The following is a 19,832-nucleotide window of genomic DNA, read 5'->3' as shown; positions in this document are numbered from 1 at the left end:
GATGGTAATGTTGACCTAAAATAAGAGTAGATTTCAAAATAAATGAGTTTATTTGGGAATGACCTGGGGATTATAATTCAAACTATGCCTATTTGTAATGGATCATAGGCATATCTGAGGAGGTAAGGGCAAGGGAAAGATTTTAAGGGCTAAAAGGAGAAGTTCACACACAATGTCCTGAAACAAAGTTTATTAATCACAGAGGCTCATGGCAGAAGCTGGAGATTACTTATTGTTAACACTGACTGTTGCCGGGGAGATGTCTTTGCAGAGCAATTTATCTGGAATGCTTTGTGTATTAGAGAGTTCTTGTAATAATTTTCATCATAGGCATACGTGCATAGGGACCTTCAAAAGGGCTTTGTGATAGTTCTTATCAAGGGCATGTGCTAAGAGACTCTCCTTTATGCTCTCCTAACTCCCTTTTGTTAGGATTTGGCATAACACAACTTAATTTTGATTATGACAACTTTCACAGTAGTATTATTGCATGAGGTAGGGAATATCGGAAGTAGTTGTTGGGGTGGAGCTCCTGGGCAAATAATAAGTTCAATGTTAGCTATATTGAGTTTTGTTGAGTTTGAGGTGCTGGGGAAATATTTAATAGGCAGTTGGATAACCAGTTCAGAAGAAGTATCTGGGAAGGAGTTATAGCTTTTGAGTTGTCACATAGAGTTGTCTACAACCATGGAAGTTAGTGACAAGTGTACCATGTTGTGGGTAAAGTGAGCTGAAAGAGGACCAAAGAAACACTGACAAGAGTTAATATAGATAGGGGAACACAAAAAAAGAGGCAGAAAAGAAAAGGCCAGAGCAATATGAGGAAAACTTGGAGATTATGTCAAAAACCAAGTGAAGAGAGTTTAAAAGAGGATGCCGTTGAGCTAGGCTCAGTGGCATATGCCTATCAATTCAGCTATTTTGGGAGTTCAAAGCTATTTGCAAGTTTGAGGCCAGGGCAACTAGAGAGACCCTGTCTCAAAAATACACAAGTAAATAAAAATAAAAAGGGCTGGGGATATAGCTCAGTGGTAAAGTACACCGCTGGGTTTGATCCTCAGTACCAGAAAAAAAAAAAAAGAGGATGATGTGGACAATATCAAGTTTATTGATTGTTGAAGAAAGGACTAGGAAATAGCCAGTCAATAATGACTAGCAACAAAGTCATTAGTGAATTTACTGAAGGTGGTTCCTGTAGGAGGCAGAAGCCAGATAGCTATGAATCAAGGAGCAGGTGACATGAAGAAGTAGAAACCATGAATGTAGCCAGCTCTTCCAAGAGGTGTGTGGCTGTGACAAAGGAAATAAGGTGGTAACTAGAGAGATGCTCTCTCTCCTTTGAAACAGGAGAAGAAAAAAAAATTTTCACATAAACTGTAGAAAACTGAGTTTGATAAGAGAACTGAGGGATGAGTTTGATAAGAGAACTGAGGGAATTCTTATTTAATGACATCTAGTATTTTCTATAAGAATAAGAAATTGGGCCATCTGCTGTGTGTGCCAGGGAAGGGTTACAGATTTAAAGAGAAAGCAACTCTGAATAGTTAGAGGACTAACATCCAGAACTATAAAGGAACTCAAAACCCAAAAAACCCAATTAATAAATGGGCAAATGAATTAAACAGACATGTCTCAAAACAAGAAATATAAATGGCCATAAATATATGAAAAAATGTTCAACATCCTTAGCAATTAGGGAAATACAAATCAAAACTATGATGAGATTTTATCTCTTACCAGTCAGAATAATAGAGTTCATCAAGAATACAAACAACAGTAAATGTTGGAGAGGATGTAAAGAAAAGGGGACACTTTTTACACTGCTGTGGGATTGTAAATTAGTACAACCACTATGGAAATCAGTATGAAGTTTCCCCAAAAGACTGGGAGTGGAACTACCACATGACCCAGCTATAGTGATGCATGCTTATCCATATCTATAGCAGCACAGTTCACAGTGGCCCAACTATGGAACCAGCCTAGGTGTCCAGCAATAGATGAATGGATAAAGAAAATGGGATATGTGTACCCAGTGGGGTTTTGTTCAGCTATAAAGAAAAATGAAATTATGTCATTCTTGGGAAAATGGATGGACTATTATGTTAAGTGAAATAAGCCAAACTCAGAAGGTCAAGCGTTGCACATTTTCTCTCACATGTGGAAGCTAGAGAGGAAAAAGGAAAAGAAAGGTGTTAGGTCTTGCCAGCGACCAGTGCAAATGAGATGAACCAGGTTTAAAAGAGCTGGCTGCTACATTAAGCTAAGAAAAAGGGTGAAAAAGCACAGTAATTTTCATATCGAGTGTGGGACAGCTCTGTGACCTTAGGGGTCAGCTTCTGCTTGGAAAGAGAGCGTGTACCCAGAATCTCTTTATTTTTTATAGGGGGACACACAAAGGAGTTTTGATAGAATGTTCTCCACCAAATAAGGCAGGGGATTAGGTTTCAAAGGGGGTTGTCCAATCCCATTGGGTAACACCCAAGTCCAGGGCTAGAGCAGACTTTTTTTGCCAAGCGAAGTTGGAGGCCCCTTGTATTGCACAGTGTAAGACGAGTAATGCCAGACCAACACCCCCTTACTCAAGGCTGGGAGAGGATGCTTAGCTTATGGGCGGCCTCCCATAGTTGGGGTGGGGAAAATCAAAAGGCGATCAGTTGAATAAAGGAAAGGGATTAGGAGGTGGGAGGTGGGGAGGGAGGTGCGAAGTGCTGGGGAGAAATAATTGCCAAATTATATTGAATATGTAACAACAAATTTCACCTTGTGTACAAGTATAATGCACCAATAAAAAAATGTGAAAAACAAAAAGAAACTCCGAATAGTCATTGCAAAGAGTGGAAGAGAGATCTGACAAAAGTCATGGGGGGATTTCTGACCAATGCCATTATCCCAGTTGAGATTGAAAACTGAATATTTGTACCGGCTCGGTAGGCTGTAGGGGTAAGCAGACAAAGTGTGGGCAGGAGAGACTGTTTTCTTGACAGGTACAACAGAAGGTCCCCAGAAGATAGCTGAGAATATTGGCAAGTGATTAGGAGAAATGATGCAGCATGAACTGTAACCTGATTATAAAAAGAAAAAACACAATGGAATGTTAATAAATAGAATAAAAGTAGAGTGGTCAAGGAACTAGTAGTCTTTATAAAACACAGGGGCAGGGCTGTGGTAGCTCAGTGGAAGAGCGCTTGCCTAGCATGTGTGAGGCAGTGGGTTTGATCCTCAGCACTACATAAAATAAATAAAATAAATGTATAAAAAGCACAGTAAAAAAACCCCACAGGGGCAACTTTAGAGAAAATTTTAAAAAGATTGGAGAGGCATGATGGTGTATACCTGTAATCCCAGCAACTCAGGAGGTTGAGGCAGGAGGATTACAAGTTTAAGGGCAGCCTCAGAAACTCAGTGAGGCCCTGTCTCAAAAGAAAAAATAAAAAGAGATGGGAATGTAGTGCAGTGGTAATGTACCCCTAGCTTCAATCACCAGTATGACGACGACGACTACTACTATTATAATAAATTTAAAAAGATAGGAGGCTATAGTTGGGATTGATAAGGGATTCTTGCAGAGAGACTGGACACGGAGGCTTTCAGCTAGGAAGCAACTTTGTTAGTGCTAGCACCTTCGGAGTGAATTGGCATTTATTAGGAAAGTGCCCTCTGCCTCTTGCTAGGTAACCGAAACCTAACTTTAAACCATAACTGCCCTCCTCTTGCTAGATCACCAAATCTTAGCTTGTAGCAAGAACTGGCCTTGAACATAAAAAAATAGAAACTTACCCTTCCCCCGAAATCACCTGGCCCTTACAGCCAACCAAGAATATTAACCCCGCCCTTTGAAGAAGTAGCAATGGCTGTTCCAACTAGAGGCTGTCCCCCCTTAAAAAAAAAAAAAAAAAAAAACCCTTGTTTAGGTCTGGGGTTGTGGCTCAGTGATAGAGCACTTGGCTAGCATGTGTGAGGCACTGGGTTCGATCCTCAGCTCCACATTAAAAAAATAAATTAATTAAATAAAGGTAGTGTGTCCGTCTACAACAGAAAAAAAAATCTTCCAAAACAAACAAACAAAAAAAACCCCTTGTTTAAAAATCCTTTGCAGATTTTCTGAAAGTGCAGCACTCCTCTCTCTGGGTGTCTACCCAGTAGTCTGCAACAATAAAACCTTTTATTCAGTGTGATCTTTTCTCAATAGTTAACCTTACAGAATCCTAGTTAACCTTACAGAATCCAAAGGCTGAGCCCTCAGCTCAGCTGCTCAATGCCTAATATATCCTCCATTAGTTTTCCCTTTACATGTTAGGCCCTCTATTTCCAGTAAGTGGTAACAGTCATTCTGATTGGGTATTTTATTATTGATGTATTATATGTTTTACATAATGATGGGATTTGTCTTTACACATTTCAGTTATAATTTTTTGTTTATTTTTTACTTGCCTGCTTGGCCAAATACATATATAACAAATTTAAATTATATGTGTAAATACATATTTAAATCAACATACTCTTTACAGAATAAAAATACTGAAAAAATAATCACATACCTATGCAAAGACACACTTATAACTCATTATTAAATGTATCACATCACATTCACCCTTGTGTTAAAGCTAGTTTACTTTTCTCTTTTGAGTATTAGAGAATGCATATTTTTATAGATTTGACTTATTCTAATGGACCCAATTATAATATTTTTAAACAAAATTGCTATAACTTGACCAGTGGATGTATCTTGAAACTTTGTCTGTTTGGCTCTTCCCCTTATATTCTTGAAATATTTTTTTCTTTCTTGTTTCAACATAATAGTCCAAAGACATACTGATTTGTGTGTGTGTGTGTGTGTGTGTGTGTGTGTGTGTGTGCGCGCGCTGCATGGAATCAACTACTCTGCCAAAGCATTCCAGATTCTTTTGGTAGAGGTGCCCAGGGCCTTGGGTGCAGGGGCAAGCTCTATCACTGAACTACACTCCCAGCCCCAAATTTAGATTTTAGTGGTGTTCTTCAGACTAGATGTTGGGCAAAATTTTTTGAGCAGCTATCGGGCCTTTTATAGTAGTGACAAATTTAGAAAAAAATATTTTAAGGTCATGATCTTGAAATTTTGTTTTCTATTTTAACATGATTTCTTACTGAATCATAATTTTTCCCCCGGTGGTACTGGAGATTGAATCCAAGGTCACTCTATTACTGAGCATTATCACTAACCCCTTTGAAAATAGTTTTGGGTCAGGGTCTCACTAAGTTGCCCAGTTGGCTTTGAACTTGTGATCCTTCTGACTCAGCCTCCCAAGTTGCTGAGACTGTAGATGTACTGGATTTTGAAATTTTGGTAGTCTAAGCATTCAACACTCCCTCTGACTCAGAATATTCTGATCTCCCTTTTAGGGAAATTCTCCATTATTGTGGGTGAAGATGATTCTCTGCCTGCCTTCTACTGCCAGTCTCACAGTGGGAAGTTGTCTTAATCCATTTTCTGTCACCAATAGCACACTATCATAGATGGGCAAGTTATAAAGAAAATAAATTAGGGCTGGGGCTGTAGCTCAATGGCAGAGCGCTTGCCTAGCATCAGAGGCACTGGGTTCTATCCTCAGCACCACATAAAAATAAACAAATAAAATAAAGGCATTCTGTCCATATACAATTACAAAAATAATTTTAAAAAAAGAAAATAAATATGTTTTGGCCCATATTTCTGGTCCAAGGTGGAGGGGCTGCCTCTGGTGTTGACCTTGCTGGCATGACCTTCATGGTAACTTCTGTGTTTTAATTTAAACTTGCTGAGTATTCCCTTGCACCACTAGTCTTATTTATTTATTTATAATGGAACCCATGGCCTTGTGCATGCTAGGTAAGTGCTCTACCCCTGAGCTATATCCCTCCCATTGAAATACTATTAATGAGATCTATCTTTGTAATCCACAGATGAAGTGTGATGCCAGATTCGTGGGATCCCAATAGAACTCCAGGAGCCGAATCCGATGCAATCACACAAGAGTCTTTATTGCAAGCTCCAGCCTGGACTCATAAGCGTTCTAGACGCAGCGGTCCCAGAGAGTGAGTCCCAGTCCTTTGTTCAGTGAGATTTTATTGGTTTTGGGGGGATACTCTATATGTCACAACATCACACAGCAAATCATTCCATACCTCGGGAAAGTCAAACAACAACTCTTAACATTGATTAGCACATTCACTGGCGGGAACAAGTTGTGTCCATCTACAACTAAAAAAAAAAAAAGATAAAAATGTTTATATGACTATAGGCGTGAAAAAGAACATTTTGCTTACAAAACAAAGGATTAGACTTTGGCTTTTTCTTCTACAATACATCACTCTTGGACAAACTGCTGACAATTTTGGAAATACCATAAAATATATTATAGAGGTTGCTAATGTTCCACTAAAATCCACCCTTCCTCCTTTCTGTGAGATTGTAATTGTAGTCTGGAATGTGTCCCTCTATCTTGATCCCCAGTACGATTAACGTGTAGCCATGTGGACTGAGTTGCATCTAAATGAATGCAATCAGAAGGGTTATGTGCCATTTCTGAACCCAGCAACTTAAGACCTTGTTCACCTCCTCTATACTCGCAGAAGATGTGCCTTGATCCAGTTACAATGACAGAGAAACAAGATGTGAAAATACTCTGACCTACTAATGCCCTGAGGTGTTATACAAGAGAAGGATAAACATCAATTTTATTTGAGCCATTGATTTTTGGGGTTTATTTGTCATAGAAATTTAGTCTTTAATACATAACCTTATCTGAAGAAAATAATTTGAAGGGTAATCTAGTTTTCAAGGTATTGGAAAATGAAAAAAGTGTGAAAAACAATAATCTGTACACTATAGTTAAATCTACATAGAACAGAACATTTTAACAGAGAATATATCATCAAAGTATAAAATAAAAATTCTTGAAACAGAAAATGCATATGTAAAGGAAATTCTAATCAGACATGATAATATGCAGTAGTCCCAGCTTCTTGGGAGTTAAGAGACAGGAGAATCATTTGAGCTCGGGAATTCAAGGCCAGCCTAGGCAACACAGTGTGACTTCCTTCTTTTAAAAGATAAAACCAAAACCCAAACTAAACTTTAAAAGGAAAAAAGAATTTCTTAAAGGAAATTCCTAGTAATATCAGACTAAAATTTGCTATTGTATTGTGTTATTTATTGTTATGTAGCAAAATATTCCAAAACTTAATGACTTAAAACAATAATTTGGTATTTCTAATGATTGGTCAGAGTACTTCCATTCCACATGATGTTGATGGGGTCATTTCTGTGTCTGTGTTCTGCTAGAAATTTGACTGGAATATCCAAGATAGTGTCACTCAATTTTCCTTGTTTCTAGAATAAATATAATGTTTAATCATTTTAAATTGAAAATATAATAGCAGAAACAAGATAAAGATGCCCAATTGCATGATTTTCATTCAACATATTATTAGAGGTTTTAGCCAATACAATAAAGCAAGAAAAAGAAATAAAAGTTATAAGATTTGAAAGGAAGGAAAAACATTAGAATTAATAAGTGAATTTAGCAAGGGTGCTATGTTCCAAACCAACATACAAAAGTAAGTTATATTTTTGTATTCATACTGAAAACAAATAATTATAAAATAAAAATCTTATAATTTAAAATAATTTAAAATATTAAATCACCTAGAATTAATCTAACAAAGACATAAGCAATCTTTATGCTTAAAACTATAGAACATTAAGATAAATTAGAGACACCAAAATAAATGGAAAGACATTCTATCTTCATAGATTAGATGAGTAAACCCTTTATATGCTGGTATTAGTTTCCTAGTATTTTAATAATACTTTAATCCCTGTCTCTCTTGTCACATGGTGTTCTTCTATGTGTCCATCTCTATGTCTCTTTTCTTATGAGGATGTTAGTCAAACTGGATGTAGGGCCTGTCTTACTCCAGTATGGCCTTGCCTTTACTAATTACATCTGCAATAACCCTATTTCTAAATAAGGTCACATTTTAAGAGTTAGGACTTCAACATATCTTTTGGGGAAGACAAAATCCTACACACTAAGTAACAAATACTTATTTTACAAAATAAGTATACAGCTTCAGTATAATACTGAATACAAACACAGCTAATTTTAAAATTTACAATTTTTCTTATAATTGATCTGTTTCTAAAATTTATACAAATATGCAAAGGAGCAAGGAAAGGCTAGACAATCTTTTTTTAAAAAACATTTTTTTAGGGCTGGGGTTTTGACTCAGTGGTAGAGTGCTTGCCTAGCATGTCTGAGGCACTGGATTCGATTCTCAGCACCACATAAAAATAAATTCAATAAAGGTATTGTGTCCATCTACAACTAAAAATTTAAAAATTACATTTTTTAGTTGTAAATGGACACAATACCTTTATTTTATTTAATTACTTTTATGTGGTGCTGAGGATCGAACCCAGTGCCTCACATGTGCTAGGCCAGCTATCCACCACTGAGCTACAACCCCAGCCCCACAAACACAATTGAAGAACATAATGGGAAGGAGAATTTTTTTCTATCAGATATCAAGATTTATTATAGATCTGTAACAGAAATTAAGACAGTGTGGTATTTCCATAAGGAGAGACAAAGGAAAAAACTGCATGGTTCTGAAACAAACATATGCATATATAGACAAGATATATGACGAAGGTGACAGTGCAGAGAAATAAAGGACAGCCTCTTAAAAAATAGGGTTTTGTCAATTTAATATTCACATAGAAAAAAAGACACCCGATTTACCACATACTATATGCAAAACCCAACTTCAGAAGGATAATAGCTCTAAAGGGGAATGACAAAGTAATAAAACTTTCAGAGATTTCCAACCTATGGTAGAAAAATATTTCTTTTTTTTTAAAGAGAGAGTGAGAGAGGAGGAGAGAGAGAGAGAGAGAGAGAGAGAGAGAGAGAGAGAGAGAGAGAGAAAGAGAGAGAGTTTTTAATATTTATTTTTTAGTTCTCGGCGGACACAACATCTTTGTTGGTATGTGGTGCTGAGGATCGAACCTGGGCCGCATGCATGCCAGGCGAGTGCGCTACTGCTTGAGCCACATCCCCAGCCCCAGAAAATATTTCTTAACAGTATGCAAAAGGCACTTAGTGTAAAAGTCTTCTACATTCATCAAATGGCACCAAAATAAAGTGAAAAGGCAAGCAACTAAATGGGGGAAGATATTTGGAATACTTGTATTCAAAAAGGACTTGACATAGTCCATTTCTATTGTTACAACAAAAATTGGGTGATTTGTAAATAATAGAAACTTATTTCTTTTAATATTTATTTTTTAGTTTTTGGTGGACACAAGATCTTTATTTTATTTTTATGTGGTGCTGAGGATCGAACCTAGCGCCCTGCACATGCCAGTAAAGCACGCTACCGCTTGAGCCACATCCCCAGCCCTAGAAAGTTATTTCTCATGGTTCTGGAGACCGGGTAGCCCAAGATTACTGTGCCAATCAATCTGGTGTCCAATAAGTGCTCACTCTCTTGATTTTACATGGAACCTTGTTGCTGGATCCTCTGGAAGGGAGTAACATTGTCTCCACATAGGTGAAGGGTAAAAGAGAAGGAGGGTCAGGCAAACTTTGTGTTAAGCCTCATTTATAAAGGTATTAATTCCATTCTACAGTCTAATCATTACCTCTTAAGAGTATCACTTTGAGATTTTAGTTTCAATATCTAAGAGAGGAGAATTCATATCCAGAAAATATGTCCACAAGAAAATGACAGACAATCCAACAAAACAAAAACACCAAAAGCCAAGTAAGACTCTTGAACAGGCACTTTGAGAGAGGATATCTAGATATCCAAAAACATGAAAATGAGTTCAACCTCAATAACTTGGGAAATGCTAATTTGTTGAGAGCCACAGCCAAAGCGGCCCCAGCAAACTTCCAGCTGATTGGCTCCTCTGCGGTGATGCTCATTGGGCTGTTTCCCCGCCCTTTCAGGCCATGGAGCTGCTCATTGGGAGACTCTTTTGGCTCCACCCACACGACCCAGCCAATTGGCCTCAAGAGCGGGAGGAGTGGGGGTTGAGAGGCTCGCTGGAAGCCGGTGGTGGCAATTGGGCTCTGAGGGAATTCCTGAAGAGCTCCTGTGGTGCAGTGTGTTTCTAAAAAGTTCGTTTCTGCTTGACTAGTGGCTTGTGAATTGTTCCCAGCCAGACTGTGGCATTTGGTGGCCTACACGGGGAACGACTGAGGGTAAATGATAAGGTAAACTGCTTGCCCCTGAGGGCAGGGCGAGAGGATGGGTAGCCATTTTAAGATTCTTCTTTCGTATTGTTTTGCTTTTGTTTTAAGTTGCCTGTCCCTGGAGATGGGTGAGACGGAAGAAAAACTGCTCACATCTGAGGAAAAAACTATTTGCGTCTGAGGAACAGATAGGGAGAAAGGACGGATGGACATTTCAGGAGGATAGAGAGGCTGATATAATGAATTTTTGTTCCATTTTTGTTTTATTCTGTTTTGGTTTTGTTTGGTGTTATCTTGTTGGGTTGTGTTATCTTTATAATAGAAATATGGGATCAGGAATTAGTAAAAAACAAACCGAAAGAGTGTTAAGTAAATTATTAGAGGAAGGAGGCATCCCAGTAAAACCAAGAACAGTTAGGGCATAGGTCGATACAATACAAAAATGTAGCCCATGGCTTTTTAAGGAGGAGTTGTTGAATATATCACAATGGGACCATCATGGTGAAGATTTAAGGGAGAGGGAAAAGAAACACCCAGGAACTCTGCCAGTTGGCACATTGCCATTATGGATGATACGATTTTGTTTGCCTAGTCCAAAGCCTTCAGTTCAGACTATGGTAGAAGACATGTTAGATCAAGTAAAAGAGAAGGTCTCTCGAGCTAGTCAGACAGAGGAAGAAAATTTAAAGGAGGAAAAGCCATCAGGGGAGAAGTTAAGACAGGAGGCTGACGCCTTGAGGTCAGCTCATCCGATGATGGGTAAGGACCATATGTAGTATTGGACAAAGGTAGGCACTGTCCCTAAGCCACATGCTTGTTGTTTAATTAAACAGAGAGGGGGAGATGTTGAGAGCCACAGCCGAAGTGGCCCCAGCAAACTTCCAGCTAATTGGCTCACAGCGGCCCCAGCAAACTTCCAGCTGATTGGCTACTCTGTGGTGATGCTCATTGGGCTGTTTCCCCGACGTTTCAGACCACGGAGCTGCTCATTGGGGAACTATTTTGGCTCTCCCCGTGACCCAGCCAATCGGCCTCAGGAACGGGAGGAGTCGGGGTTGAGAGGCTCACTGTAAGCTAGTGGTGGCAGTTGGGCTCTGAGGGAATTCCTGAAGAGCTCGTGTGGTGCGGCGTGTGTGTTCTAAAAATAAAGTTCATTTCTGCTTGACAAGTGGCTCATGATTGTGCCCAGCCAGACTGCGGCACTAATTAATTTTTTTTTTTTTTGAGGGGATGCCCTAGATTGAACTCAGGGGCACATGGTCCCTGAGCCACATCTCCAGCTCTATATTGTATTTTATTTAGAGACAGGGTCTCACTGAATTGTTTAGTGCCTTGCTTTTGCTGAGGCTGACTTTGGAGTCAGGTAGCCTCCTAAGCCCTGTAATTATAGGCATGTGCCTCCTCACTTGGCAGGAAATGCTAATTAAAATTTCAGTGAGCCAGGAGCGATGGCACATGCCTGTAATCCCAGCAGCTCTGGAGGCTGAGGCAGGAGGCAAAACCAGCTTCAGCAACTACTGGTGACCCTGTCTCTAAATAAAATATAAAAAAGGGCTGGTTATGTGGCTCAATGATCAAGTGCCCTGGTTTCAATCCCTGGTATTAAATAAATTAATTAAATAAAAATTAAATAAATAGAGCCACAGCCAGATATGGCTGTACCCCAAGAGTTGGCAGAAATTATAAAAATTTTTACTAGTAATTATTGGTTAAGATGTCGGGCAACTAAAATGCTCACACATTGCTGGTGGAAGTATAAACTGAAATAACCACCTTCTAAAATTGTTCAACATTTTCTACTTAAGTTTTATGTATATATGCAAGCAATTACATGTGTGCATATGTTACAAAAATAAGAACATTAACAGTAGTCTTATTCCTAATAGCCCCTGTTGCAAGCGTCACTATTAATAATTACTCAGAGGCAGATTGTCTTTAAATACAAGTGTATATTAGATTACACCAATCATCAAACAATTAATGCAAAAAGTGTGGGGTGTGCTGGAGCACCTCAATTTGCATTCAATACACACTAATTAAGCACTACAAGCAAGTCACACAATCCTAGGGCAACCACAAGCCCCAAAGTCCCTCTGATGCCACCAGACTTCTCTTAGCCAAAGAGCAGACCTTGTCATTATATGCTGGTTCTCTCCAGCCAATGGTTGGATGTCAGGGAATGGTGGAGTCCATCTGGGGACAGACAGCAAGGCTGCCAGTCTCACTGACGTCCTCAGAGTGAAGCTCTTCAATGTTGCAGAACAGGCGGTGTATTTAAAGTTCCAAGTTGGTGGTGTATATTGGTGATTAGTTACACCCAGTGAGAGTCAATGTCCATTGATTTATGTCCAGTGAGATGATGTAATTGTGACTGGGCATGTTCTTTGCGCATGTCCATGGAGCTATGCTTCCTGTCAATTGCAACCAGACATGATTAAGCATGCCTGTGGCTGCCATTCCTTATGGCTAGCAACTTAGTGAGTCCCAGCATGTCTATGGCACATGCTCCTTACAGTCCCTAATTGGAAACGATTTAGGACCATCAATCATAAATGATCAAATTGTAGTATACTCATTAAACATAGTACTACGGAGCAGGCAAAAGGAATAAACAACCACACAAATCATGGATGCATCTTCAAAACAATGTTGAATGAAAAAATACTCAAACTTGACTTTGGCAAGTTAATCTCATTATTTATATCTCAAAGATATAATGTATTTCTTAAAGGTGCGTTCAAGATTAATGGAGCCCAGTAGGATGGCATCCCCATCCGCTGGGGTGGGAATGTGGGTTGAAGCAGGAGGATCATGAGTTCAAAGCCAGCCTCAGCAAAAGCGAGGCGCTAAGAAACTCAGTGAGACCCTGTCTCTAAATAAAATACAAAATAGGGCTGGGGATCTGGCTCAGTGGTTGAGTACCCCTGAGTTTCCCTAGTCCACAAAAAAAAAAAAGCATTAATTGGAATAATAAATGAAATGTCAGGTATTATTTATTATGTTGTCTTGACAGGCCACCTTTCTGCAAACAGCCATAAAAGAATAGAGCAGAACACTTGTAGCGCCATCTAACGTCCCTGACAGCCTACCCCAAACTCCTTTTCCACAGGATCTGTTTCTTTAAGAAGTCAACCATAATTGGAGTAAAGGGGATGCTGGGAGTGAATGTCCTCTCTTCTTGGTCCTGGGGCATGACGGGAAAAGGGGGCGGAGACTAGTGCTGGCAGGGTCCACTGAATTCAGGTCTGAGGCATGACGGGAAATAAGGGCGGAGACAGGGCTCTGAAGGCTCCCTGAGCTCAGGTCCGGGGCATGATGGGAGAGAAGGGTGGAGACCAGGGCTGGCAAGGTCCACTCAGCTCAGTTTATGGCATGACGGGAAAGAAGGGCGGAGACCAGGGTTGGACAGGTCCACTGGGCTCAAGTCTCGGGCATGACGGGAAAGAAGGGCGGAGAACAGGGTTGCATACGCGCCCTTGGCCGAATATTGCGTTAAGCTGGATCCCGCAGAATTCCAGTAGGAGAAAATACTGTTCCTGCCAGCGCGAGGCCTTAGCTCCTGTTCTGCGTTCTCCGCTCGGGACTCCTCTGGGAACCGGGAGGCAACTGAAGGTGGGGCGCCGCGGGGAGGGCTGGCGGGCGGGGGGGCGGAGCGCAGCCGCGCCACGTGACAAGGAGGCGCTGGGCGGGCTGCGCGGCAGCGGTGGCGTGCTCCTACAGCAGAGGTCTCCTGGGGACGTGCTGACAGGCTAGCGGGTCCAATGCTCTTCCTCCAAGACTGGGTTGCGGCGTCGGTTCTTACTGACGGGCACGAGACTTCTTGGTGGGAATGGGAAGTTGGGAACTCATGCAATAACTCGGAGGAGGGATGAGCGCCCTTAGGTGGTTTAAACTGTGGCAAGTGGTCAAAAGTTCTTAAGACTTCTTTGGCACGGACTTTAAGAGTAGTTGTCAGTTTCCTTGTTTGTCTTGTTTGGATAGGTTCCCATTTGGTTCAACTTTAATACGCATTTTTTTTTAGAGGAAGGGAAGCTGACTTGAATGGCCAAGTTTCTTGTTTACAGGATGGCGTTACCTGCATTCAGAGGGGCCTGACCCCAATGGAGACGCTGAAAGGTACAAGTGACCCACGTTAAGGGCATATTGTTGTGATGGGGTCTGGACCTCTGAACCAGCATTAGACTAAGAATTGGCATCCTTGAAGGGTTCAAGTGAAGGGTGAGTTAGAGATATGGGGAGGTTACTGTGTCCCTCTTTAAGAAATAAGACCTCTAGGTCAGTACTCCTGGAATTAGGAACTGTATTTCTTGAATCCATTCTTCTGAAAGCTTGGTAACTTCCTCTCACAGCTCGGTCTGCTATTCTAATTTCTTTTGCAACCTTAAACATTGGAGAAATTAGTGCTTGTCTTTAACGGGGAAGTTCAAGCTGTTGATAGAAGACTGTTTTCTTATGTTAAGGTAGTTGCTAAAGGAGAGAAAGCAGGAAGAAAAAAAGAACAGTTAGTCATGGTTCCAGAGGGTTGTTTTTCAAATGTTCAATCTTGACACTTTTAACATTGATAAAGGGGAGGATTCCCCCTCCCCATAAAAACAACAACCAACAAAACAAAACAAAAAAACACTAAATAGCTGTGTACTGATCGTGTATTTTTGTTTTAGGAGTCCAACTATCCATTGCCAAGAAGAAATCTATTGGTTATAAAACTAGAACGCCTCTACATAAAAAAGTAGAATGAAAGAACCTTTGGATGGTGGATGTGTCAAAGCAATGATACCTCAACAGGGGCTTCTGGACAAAATTAAAGAAGAACCTGACAATGCTCAAGTAAACTTTTCCTTTTGAAAAAGTGCCCCCCCCTTCTTGTCTACTTTTGAATTGAAAAATTTACATAACCAGTTTAAGGCTTATAAACTAAAACAAATATTCTTTCCCCCTTAGGTGGGTGCTTTGGTTTGATTTTGTACTCTCAAAGTTCATGTGTTGGATGCATAATTAACCAATGCAATGTTGTTGGGGGTTGAGGCCTAATACCAGATAATTAGGTCATGAGGACTTCTGTCCTCAAGGATGGATTGATGCCATGGAGTGGGTTAGTTATTGCAAGAGAGGCCTTGTTATAAAAGCCAGTTCAGCCCTCTTTTGCTTCTTGCTCTTTCTTGGATCCTCTGTTGCATTTTCTTGTGATATAGCACATAAGACCCTGACTAGGTATAACCCTTATATCTTGGATTTCACAGGCTCCAGAACTGTAATAAATTTCTTTTCCTTATGAATTATCCAGTCTGTGGTGTTCACTTATAGCAACACAAAATGGAGTAAGACAATGGGTTAATCAGATTTCTGTGCTTTGAATGATGAAATATCTTGGTAACCCTGTACTATTTTGTTTTGTAAAAAGAAAATGATATGAATTATCATTTTTTTTCATATTTGGCATTTAAAAAAAAAAGTCTCTTACATCTGATATCACTTTCTTGTTCTGTTAGGTATTTGTTGTCTATTGTATGCTCTGGGGCCCCAGAAATGAGTAGTTACCTTAGTCTCCTAACTCGTAGAATGTACTAATTAGTAAAGAAGACAGATTATACAAGTATTGGCCAACTAAAAAAAATATTTATATATGTATGGCTACAAACTATAACAAATGCTTTAGAAGAAAAGCCTGAAAAATGGGCACTCTGACCTACTTTTGGTCAGGGGATAGGAGTAGTTACAGAAGGCCTCCCAGAGGGAAGGATTTGTAAGCTAAATTGTGAAGAACAAATTGACTAGGCAACTGGCATGAAGAAGAGTGTTCAAAACAGTCCTGAGTTGGAAAGATACATGGTTCTTTTGGGAACTTCAAGACCAGTGAATCTGGAACAGAAAAGTATTAAAATGATAATGATGGTGAACAACAACAATAACAGATGGTATGGGGCTGGAGTTGTGGCTCAGTGGTAGAACATTTGCCTGGCATGTGTGAGGCCCTGGGTTCAATCTTCAGCACCACATATAAATAATTAAAATAAAAAGATCCATTGACAACTAAAAAAGAATTTTAAAAAACCAGATGGTATTAGTGTATCCATATGCAGTATATGTTGTGTCATAATAATATGATATAATTATTAATAACTTATTATATGTACTTAGAGCTTGAACACTGTTGCAAGCAGTTTACATACATGAATCCTCTTGGTGATTGCAACTTTTGGGTTAAATAGGAGCAGACATACATAAGAAATAGATGGTAGTTTGTTAAAAGGTCACACAATTAAGGATACCATCTGTCTTATATGTTTTCTGTTGCTATAACAGAATACCTGAAACTGGTTGATTTATAAATAAGTTTATTTTGGCTCACATCTGGAGGCTGTGAGTCTAAGAACATGTTATTAGTATCTGCTTGACTTCTGGTGAGTGCATAGTATTGTCTTATCTCATAGTGGAAAAGTGGAAGGGCAAGCATATGAGCTTGGAAGTTACAAAATTTAAACCCTGCTTTATAACAACACATTCAATAACTAATTCAGTCCTATAAGAAAGACATCAATCCCTCTTAGTGATCTGATCACCATTTTATAATGTCACCACCTCTCAATACTTTTTCAGTGAAAATCAAATTTCAACGTAAGTTTCAGAGGGGATGGATCATATTCAAACTGTAGCACTAAGTCATTTCATATTGCTATAACAAAATACCATAGACTGTAAGGTCTATAAATGACAGATGAATTTCCCTATGGTTCTGGAGGCTAGCAGTTTGAAATCAGGATGCCACATGATTGGGTTTTGGGGGAAGAGCCAATTTCTTGTAGCCTTAGGTGGTGAAAAAGCTAGCTAGTTCTCTAGCCTCTTTTTTTTAATATTTATTTTTTTAGATGTAGATGGACATAACATAATGCCTTTATTTTTATGTGGTGCTGAGGATCGAACCTGGGTCCTGCCTGTGCTAGGCAAGCACTCTACCGCTGAGCCACAATCCCAGCCCCTCTAGCCTCTTTTTTATAAGGGCACCAATGCTGATTATGAGGTCTCTACCCTCATGACCTAATTACCTCACAGAGGGCTCACCTCCAGATGTCACCTAAGAGATTATAAGGATTTCAACTTATAAATTCGGGAGGAGGGGACATAGACATCCAGTGTATTGCAGATATCTTAGTAGTAATGAAATAACATAACCAAAGACAGTGGAATCATTGACAGTGTCAGATTTAACTAAGGCCAAGTAAGATAGAAACCTAAAAGTGTTTATTGAACTAGGTAATTTGAGATGATTGGTTATCTTAAATAATTTCTGATAAACTAGTAGCCTGATTGTTTCTGGTTCGGGAAGAAATTAAAGTGAGGAAGTAGAGAAAGAATGAAGTACATTTATTGAAGTTTGGTGGACTAGAGAGGGGAGAGGGAGGGGAGTATATTCATTTATAATTCGAGGGGAAGAAACCAATATGGAGATGGAGAGAGGTGGTAGATAAAGGGAGGTAGGATAGAGTGCTAGAAGAAGGAAGAGAAAAATCTTGAACACAAGCACTGTTTAAGAAGGTTGCCTTTTCCTGTGAGTTAAGAAAAATTTGCTGATCAGTTTAGAGATAGCGGGAATCAGGATGTTGAGGAACTTATTGCTTAGTTGCTTGTTTTTAATTGATTAAATTGAAACATTAGTGAGCAGGAAGTATGTGAGGTATGGTTTTGAGGGTAATGAAGGTTTAGAATAGTTATTTTGCAAAATAAAAGAAACTGACCAGGGAAATATAATAAGAATGTAAGAAAAATATTAGAGATTGAGTAGTTAATAAGGCAAAACTGAGGAAGGTATATATTAGTACTTTTAACGTCTACCTCTGAGTGCCAGTAAATAAATATCAAGTAATGTTTAAGACCATTCACTTTGGATGGAATGGATTTGGATTTATTCATTCATAAAATATTTATTATGGCCACTAAGTATAAGAGCTGGTATTTTTGGGTATACATCATTATGCTACACACTTTATGTTAAATCATTTGTTTTCTGCTAATGGTCTATGGGTAATATCTTTATTTTACAGTTAAGGAAATTGAAATGAAGAATGTTTAAGTAACTTGAATAAGAGCCAAGATAATGTTTCTGTCTGCTGTCAGAAACCATAGTTTTCTCTGTTGTTTACTATGCCTGGTATCGGATATACAGAGATGAAAATAATGAAAATACAGATACGGTCCTTGTCCATAATGGACATAGTCCTTTCAGTCTAGTGTGTTAGCCATTAATCACATTACCATTCCTCAAAATATGAAATAATGTTATAAGTGCTATGAGAGAAAGCAGATGAAAGAGAACTGAAGAAAACTTAATTTCAGCTGGGGACCAGTGTTTGAATTCATCCTATCAGTTATATTATATTTGTACATCTGTGAGAGAGAGCATGAATTTTGGAAGAGAGACCTGGGTTTGATTTTCATACTTAGTATTTTTGTTACCTTGGACAAGTTACGGAACATCTCTAAACTTTACTTTCCTTTTCTATAAAGATTGTATGATAGTTATCTTTTAAAATTTTTTATTTGTTCTTTTTAGTTATATATGACAATAGAATGTATTTTGATATATCATACATATATGGAGTATAATATCTCATTTTTTGTGTTTGTACATGATGTGGAGTTACACTGGTTGGGTATACATATAAGACATAGGAAAGTTATGTCTGATTCATTCTACTGTCTTTCCTATTCCCATGCCCTATCCCTTCCCTTCCTTTTACGAACATTGGCCTTGGGTTTTTGGGATTGACTTATTTCACTTAGCATGATAGTCTCCAGTTCTGTCCATTTACTGGCAAATGCCATAATTTAGTTCTTTTGGGCTTAGTAATATTTTCTTGTTTATATGTACCACATTTTCTTTATCCATTCATCAGTTGAAGGACACCTAGGCTGGTCCCATAGCTTCGCTATTGTGAATTGAGCTGCTATAAACATTGTTATGGGTATGTTGCTGTAGTATGCTGATTTTAAGTCCTTTGGGTATAAACTGAGGAGTGGGATAACTGGATCAAATGGTGATTCCATTTTAGGTTTTCTGAGGAAGCTCCCTACTGTTTTCCAGGGATTGCACCAATTTGTAGTCCCATCAGCAATGTATGAGACTGTGTTTTTTCCCACATCCTCACTAATATTTATTGTTTTTTGTATTCTTTTTTTAATATTTATTTTTTTAGTTATAGGTGGACACAATATCTTCATTAAAAAAATTTTTTTTTTTAATATGGTTCTGAGGATTGAACCCAGTGCCTACCATGGACTGAACACATGGTAGGCAAGCGCTCTACCTCTGAGACACAACCCCAGCCTGTTACTTGTATTCTTGATAATTGCCATTCTGACTGGAGTGAGATGAAATCTAGTGTAGTTTTAATTTGAATTTCTCTAATTGCTAGAGATGTTAACATTTTTTTCATATATTTGTGGACTGATTGTATTTATCTTTTTTTTTTTTAAGTATTTATTTATTTTAGTTCTCGGCGGGCAAACACAACATCTTTGTTTGTATGCAGTGCTGAGGCTCGAACCCGGGCCGCATGCATGCCAGGCGAGCGCGCTACCACTTGAGCCACATCCCCAGCCCTGTATTTATTTTTC

The 19,832-nt window shown here is 38.9% G+C and overlaps 1 protein-coding gene across 10 annotated transcripts in view; it reads left to right on the top strand.

Annotated features, from left to right (window-relative positions):
- The first annotated feature begins 13,509 nt into the window (after window positions 1-13,509).
- Window positions 13,510-19,832, top strand: part of Zmym6 (zinc finger MYM-type containing 6) — a 38,208-nt gene continuing 31,885 nt past the window's right edge. For 3 of the 10 annotated variants that reach the window (XR_005735093.2, XR_013427702.1, XM_040288343.2), the window contains exons 1-2: window positions 13,876-14,336; window positions 14,882-15,047. Coding sequence is in view for 8 of the 10 variants with exons in the window: in XM_040288343.2 (XP_040144277.2) it covers window positions 14,955-15,047 (93 nt within the window). In the remaining 2 variants the exon portion in view is untranslated. Of the gene's footprint in view, window positions 13,833-13,874; window positions 14,337-14,881; window positions 15,048-19,832 lie in introns of those variants that run through there. The other 7 variants (XM_040288339.2, XM_040288344.2, XM_078025886.1 and 4 more) reach the window with 6 other exon arrangements.

Source organism: Ictidomys tridecemlineatus, chromosome 11 (genome assembly GCF_052094955.1).
Source record: "Ictidomys tridecemlineatus isolate mIctTri1 chromosome 11, mIctTri1.hap1, whole genome shotgun sequence".
Lineage (NCBI taxonomy): Eukaryota > Metazoa > Chordata > Mammalia > Rodentia > Sciuridae > Ictidomys > Ictidomys tridecemlineatus.
The sequence above is the reverse complement of the archived record's forward strand: the minus strand, read 5'-3'. Positions and strand labels throughout refer to the sequence as shown.